At 36.3% G+C, this 6,835-nt stretch overlaps 1 protein-coding gene across 1 annotated transcript; it reads left to right on the top strand.

The window, feature by feature from the left end:
* The first annotated feature begins 5,433 nt into the window (after nucleotides 1-5,433).
* hes2.1 (hes family bHLH transcription factor 2, tandem duplicate 1) lies at nucleotides 5,434-6,590 on the top strand. Its single transcript, XM_052108439.1, has 4 exons — nucleotides 5,434-5,534; nucleotides 5,652-5,747; nucleotides 5,867-5,954; nucleotides 6,070-6,590. Exons 1-4 carry the CDS (start codon nucleotides 5,442-5,444, stop codon nucleotides 6,384-6,386), a joined length of 594 nt encoding a protein of 197 aa, XP_051964399.1. The 5' UTR covers nucleotides 5,434-5,441; the 3' UTR covers nucleotides 6,387-6,590.
* The last annotated feature ends 245 nt before the right edge of the window (nucleotides 6,591-6,835 follow it).

Raw genomic sequence — 6,835 nt, 5'->3', positions numbered from 1 at the left:
TTGCCTTTTACAGCTATATATATATATATATATATATATATATATATATATATATATATATATATATATATATATATATATATATATATATACAAATAACAGATACATACAAATTAGGCCTTAAATAATACAATTATTTCAACTTTTCCATAAGACCAATAACGTAAATAAGAAAAAGAAGAGCAACAGCAGTTTTTCCATCTCTATCATTGTGCAGCAGCATCTGGCCTTTTGTCTCCATGGCTCGTGCCGTTCTCGTGCCCAGCGCGAGCGGGGACCCTGAGGGCTCCATGCATGTACATAGGAAAATGTTCTTTAAAAAAAAAAATTTATTTCGACCAGGCGAATATATTTTTCAAAGTAGGCTTAATCATTATACTTTTCGGTAGTTAAGTAAAACGGTTTGAAATAACGCTTGAAAACACTTCTAAAATGCATTTCATGGACTGTAGATGTGAGGGCGATGTTCTCAACTCAAAAGATCAAAATGGGCAAGCTTTTCGCGTTGGTACGTCTACGTCACAAAAGCACTGTAATCGTCCTAGGGGAAAACAAGTCTTTGTGCGAAAAGTTAGGCTACATCACCAGATGTGCATTCATTTGGCTTGGCTTTTGGCGTGGGTATTTGAGTTAAGACTATTTGTTGTTAATACTAGCCTATATGTTATTGGTGCATTTTGCGGTATTGGGTTGAGATTCACCAAGGCATGCAATCGTTTGTCTGATGGACGCGCGTGTTGATCTTGTAGCTTTGGTCTGGGATTTGATTGCAAACCATGATGAAATAATTTAAAACCAGGCTTTTTAGATTTCTTACAAGTATTTTAACAGTTAAATCCTAAGAGTTTGGGCTATCACTGGAGAGTGAGATATATATGTTTTTACACCATTTTGCACGTAAAAAAGCTTTTATTTGAACCATAATTTGATAAAATAATACTCATAAGCATAAAGAAGGTGATTTAACATTGTGAATATGCTGTTAACGCGTCCATAAATGGAATAAATGGTCAGTTTAACTCAAAACATCGCTAATTTTGGTGACTAATATTTAAAAAAATCTACTATATGGACTATTAAACTCATCATTTTTACTAACACAACTATTACGCAAGCATGGACATACAGACAAACAGACTCGGGAAGTCTGTAATCACCGCGTGATGCTGAGAGAGGCGCGCATCAGCCTTGTAAAATCCCGCATGGCATTTGCTCATTCAATCCACATTCACTTGGTTTTTAAGTTAAGTCTTGGCTAGTAAGTTCATGCAGTATTGCATGTTTAACATCTGTTTGCCAACAGCGTTGGTTTCGGCTTGGGAAGCTTAATTTGGGCTTTCTTTAATGTTTGTCTGCATCGTTTGCATGTTTTTCAAGTGACATAAACAGTCCATGGATGTATGATTTTCACAACACATGCTCTCTAATTGCCTAATATTATTATATTATATTTTATGAATATAATCGATGTTCTAGAGCCAACAAGTGATTGTTTGGATCCTGCATTTTACTATCAAATAACATCTTAAAATAGCCTTAGGCCTATTTATCACTTATACTGTTATGCTTTTTGTGGTCAGAAAATAGTCAAAAGCTCCATCTTCACCTTATAAAACTTTCAAATCGATTATTTTATTCTCAACTGCCACCTATGTATAATTCAGAATAAATAAAGATTCAGTATGCATAGTAAAGTTATGAAGCCCATCCATAAATTTTATGAACTTGTATGGAGTGTTTTTTCAGAAACATTCCAAATTAAATGACTTTATTTTGCTGCATTTTACCTTCCAACTAGCCTCTGCTTCAGTTAACAATAACACAGCGAATGAGAGTGTGAAAGCCTTTTCATCTAAACAAATGTATTACTAGGATATATTTTATAATTATCAGATGAGATCATGATTAGTTATCATTTATTTATTAACCTTTATTTAACCAGGAAAGGCTCTTGAGATTACAAATCTATTTTTTAAGACTGTCCTGGCTAAGATAGTCAGCAACAAGACATTTCAAAGTTACAAACAGACAACATAAAACAAATAAAAGTAATTCAAAACCTTACAACACTAGTTAAAAACATGACAAAGAATCAGTCTCAAAAGCTTTCATCAGTGACTTAAAAACACTTAGTGGGACAAATTTTTCCACTTTTAGGCTACCTTGTAAGGCATTCCAATCCGATGGAGCGGAGTACATAAAAGTTGCACAATAAAACTGTAATGCTTTATTTTGATAATAAAGCCTATATACTCAAATTTGAGTCATTCAAAAGGGAGTAGTTTCCCCCAAAACAAGAGCTTTAGCATGCATTCATTGTGCATAAAATAAAAGTTTATTTTATTTTATTTTGCATAGATGCATACATAATGAGATTTCAGATGCCTCTGAGCAGATGCTGACAATGGCTTGAGCGGTTTAACCCATACAGAAAACTAATCTCTGGCCATATCTTTGTGTTTGGGAAAACACATTATATACTATATATGAAAACTTATATTTAGTAGTGTTTTGTGTGTTGCATATGGTATATGTGGCTTTTTACATTAGTGAAACCCATATATGAACATATATTTAATATTTCTTTTTCATATATTGGCAAACATTTGATTAATGGTAAAAATCACATTTTCACATAATGCCTTTCACTGAAATACTATTAAACTTGACCAACATTAACTGTTTTATATTATGTACCATTATTAAAATTGCATCTGTTCTGTAATCTGAAGTAACAGTTGCAAACAAATGCAAAATATTTATTTATACAGAATAAAGACTAGCCTCAATGACAACAATTTTAATACATTTTAGAAATTAAAACTACATTTCACTCTTAAAAATAAAAGGTTCTTAAATCAGCATGGCTGGATCCATGAAGAACCTGTAACATCCATGGAACCTTCCCATTGTACAAAAGGTTCTTTATAGTAGAAAAGGGTTATTCAAAAAAGTTTCACTGAAAGTTTCTTTAGGGAACCAAAAAAATGGATCTTCTCTCATTCGGCATTGCTGCAAAAAACCCTTTCTGGAACCTTTGTTTTTAACAGCGTTGAGTGAATGTAGAATTCATGTTTGGCCTACAATATACTGAATTTATCATACTAGCACAATAGTGTGCATTATACCATAATTTCACTGCACTTGAACACTTGAGTTATCTATTTTTTCCCTCTTTAAGGCAATACATATCTGTTTATTCAATTCATTCAGCCTGCACAGATGGGGCACCCACGCCATTTACTACATGGATAAAGACGACCCCAACTGAAATCATTCTATGAGGTTTTTATCTTTGGATGAGGCCAGCACAAGCCTACTACTGGAGGTTAATTGATGTGCGTTTGGAGACTGTGACGCGTGCCTGCTGCAGACCAAACTCCCATAAAGCACTCGGCAATGCACAATCAATGATTTGTGCACTAATAACTTATAGAACAAATAAAAAAATAAATAAAGTCGGAATACAAAATGTTGTCTTGGAAGACAATTAACCCTTGTGTGACCTTCGGGACATTTTGTCTTTTTTATTCTAGTTTTTTGGATAATTGTGGCTGTGTTAATGCCATAGGTATAAATTTTGCCAAAGCTGTGTATTTTTGGGGGAATTTTTATATTTCAACCTAAGATCCTAAAATGTAATGTAATCAAACTGGCATTTAAATGGTTAAAATATTTAAAACGGATGCATTTTTGGAAGTTATGATCAGGACTGATGTTGGTTAAAAAATACTCATTGAAAGTGGAAAATAATATTAATATATAATATTATTATGGCAGTTTTTTGACGCGGACATTTTTGTCCTGTAAGCATGCACCTCTGAGTAACCTTTTTAAATTGACGCACTTTGTATGTGACACCAGCAGACAGCAAACCTTATTGACGCCACCAGATAATAGCTGTCAGTGTCAACACATGCATTTTTGATGGTGGCCTATTATTGTCCGTTTTAAATTTGTTTTTTCTATGAGTGTGTGTCACCCAATCCCCCCCCCCAACCAAAAAAAAAGATACAAAGAAAAACAATTCTCTGCGTCTCTCCGTGTTGCTATAGGCTATTCCCATATTCGGTCATATGGCTCAGACACCGACGCCAAATTGTTTGGAAAGACACGCCATCAACGCAGTAACGTGATAGGGTGGTACATCCAGCGAACAGGTGACTAAAGAGTTTGGCGTTCTTGACTTGAGGGGGTTGGGATTTAAATTGGTGGCGCGCTTTGGTGTGATTGGACCAACAGACATCCATCTGTTCCGTGTTCGCGGCGCGTGTCAGGCGCGTGAGATCACCATTTGAAATGAGAAAGGCCCTTAACACAATTTTTCCTTAGGCTACAGAATACATTATAAGAATAATTATATTAATATAAGAAGTGTAGGCACATGGGGCTAAACGACCCCTTAAAGAAAATTTGCTTCTGAATGATGGAGAAACATAATTTTCGTGAAAATCAATGATAATGTTATACATACAACCGAATACTCGACATTCTCCATAACATATCTGCTGTTGTAGTTTAAAGTGTTTTTAATCCTGGGGGGGCCTTTAGCCTCGTTGTACCTTAAAACATGTTTTTCTAAGCAACTTTTAGAAAAAGTCTCTCTCTCTCTCTCTCTCTCTCTCTCTCTCTCTCTCTCTCTCTCTCTCTCTCTCTCTCTCTCTCTCTCTGTCTATCAATCTATCTATCTAGTTTTGGAAATTATTTGGCATCGCAAGCCTCCATAGCATTCGCTTGATTACATTATAATATAGTGCATACTTGTCAAAGGCATGGCTTGCTGTATGTCATTTCAGCAAGAACATCCAATAGTGATGCTTCAAATGAAAGCAGATGTTAACAGTAGCCTACAGCGTGGCTTGGGTAAATGATTGCGTAGTCATCATGGTGTTTTGTTTATCAGTAGGCCATGTTGTGGTGCACAAACAGTAATTAAAAATGGAAAGAATAATTACATGTGTTCTGCCTACAAAAATGCAATTTCAAAAATGCTTAAAGAATTGTGTTTAGAAATTAGTGGTCTACGACTGAACTAGATTGTGAAGTAGAAGACGAATTTCTATTTCGTGAATGGTGTTATGGTGTTCTAATGGTGTTACGTTGTAGTTAGTGATATTCTGCAGTAGGCCTAAGCCACAATTTCTGAAAACAATCAACTTGAACAGACGTCTAGCGTTTACGTCTATGGAAGATCGAGAATTCATTTTAATCAATCATTCGCGCATACCAGTGGTTGAGATTAAACTAACATCACTCAACAGATGGTAATTTTGGGATCCTTTGGCATCTCCAGCTGCGTCAATGTGCTGGCACAATAGATTATTAGAACTCCTCCCTCAACGCTGAAGAGTCCTATAAAAGACCTCTCTCACAGCCTGACCACACATCACCCCAGTCCTCTTCCAAGATCACTTAGAGGCGAAACACCAAGCGATCAAACCATGACTCCCAACATTATTACCGAAGCTCATTCACACTCATTCGGCTCTCGAATGACGGTGGCTCAGAGAAAAGAGGCACATGAATTGAGAAAGGTGAGGGTGATTTGGGTTCTTTTAATCAACAACAATTAATCATTTTAGAATAAAATAGTATATAGCAAATATATATATTGTAACACTCACATTAACACATTTCTTTTTCTTTTCCAGACTCTCAAGCCACTGATGGAAAAGAGAAGGCGTGCTCGCATTAATGAGAGCCTCAATAACTTGAAAACACTCATACTCCCGCTGGTCGGCAAAGACGTAAGTATTTGAACTTGAATTGGCCTACTTTCAAGACCATTGCTATTTATTCACCCAAATGAATGTCAGTTCCTGAAAAATACCCTAATAGGCTATGTCACATCTTTTTCGATTTGCAGGCTTCACGCTATTCAAAACTCGAGAAAGCTGACATTCTTGAAATGACAGTCCGGTTCCTCAGAGATCTGCCTTCCTCATCAGCTAAAGGTGAGTTTACAGTAGCATATTTAATATTAGTTTCATCTTTTGTTTCAGCTATTAAGTGGTATCTACAGTATTTCAAATGGCCAAGCGTCTTTAACGACTTTCTCTTTCTCTAAAGGTCAAACAGACAGCTATAATGAGGGATATAAAGCCTGTTTGCAGCGCATTTCTACGCTCCTGCCCCAATCCAACCTTGACACAGACACCCATCATCGCGTCAACGAGTTCATCCAGCACTCGATGGTGTCTGCTACATCGGCCTGCCAGAACTGCTGTGCGCAGAGCTCCAGAATGGTTTCAGAAATGCACCAGAGACTTGTGAGCATCAGGAACAACATCTCTGCGACGGCAAACCACACCGTCAGTACCGCGTCAGCTTCAAGCCAACCCCAGCCTGAACCACAAGCAGCTGCGGACATGTGGAGGCCGTGGTGACCAAGCACACACAGTCCAAGAGACTTCAGGGAAATTGTTTACATTTGACTTTGTATATTATTTATTAGTCGTAGTAAGTTTTGGATTAAAAGAAATGTGAAGTGATGGAGATTACATGTAAGGATGTTAAAGGATTTAATGCCTAAAATGTGGCTAATTTAAAGACAGCCAAAGAGCACAGATCATGGAAGCAGTTGCATTCTATGAGCACAACTTATGCAATCCTCGTTGGGGTTTAAAGATGATGGGTTGTAAACAACACAATTGTAAACCCCAAGGGTTAAAATGTATTTTTTGAGGTTTGCACAATTTACTTTATTACATTTGGTCTGTGCAAAGAAGTAGTAAACACTGTGTGTTAACGATTAATGGCAAAATGAGTGCCCCTGAAGGAAACCTTGTCACAAAAATATGTTATTGTAAAGCAACAAAAAATAAAGTAATTTTGC

Source organism: Xyrauchen texanus, chromosome 37 (genome assembly GCF_025860055.1).
Source record: "Xyrauchen texanus isolate HMW12.3.18 chromosome 37, RBS_HiC_50CHRs, whole genome shotgun sequence".
NCBI classification, from domain to species: Eukaryota; Metazoa; Chordata; class Actinopteri; order Cypriniformes; family Catostomidae; genus Xyrauchen; species Xyrauchen texanus.
This window is presented reverse-complemented; position numbering and strand designations above follow the sequence as displayed.

Coding starts and splice junctions, on each gene's coding strand:
- hes2.1 (XM_052108439.1), top strand. CDS start 5,442: ATGACTCCCAACATTATTACCGAAGCTCATTCACACTCATTCGGCTCT. Junction 5,535..5,651: donor AGGCACATGAATTGAGAAAG/GTGAGGGTGATT, acceptor TTTCTTTTCCAG/ACTCTCAAGCCACTGATGGA. Junction 5,955..6,069: donor GCCTTCCTCATCAGCTAAAG/GTGAGTTTACAG, acceptor CTTTCTCTAAAG/GTCAAACAGACAGCTATAAT.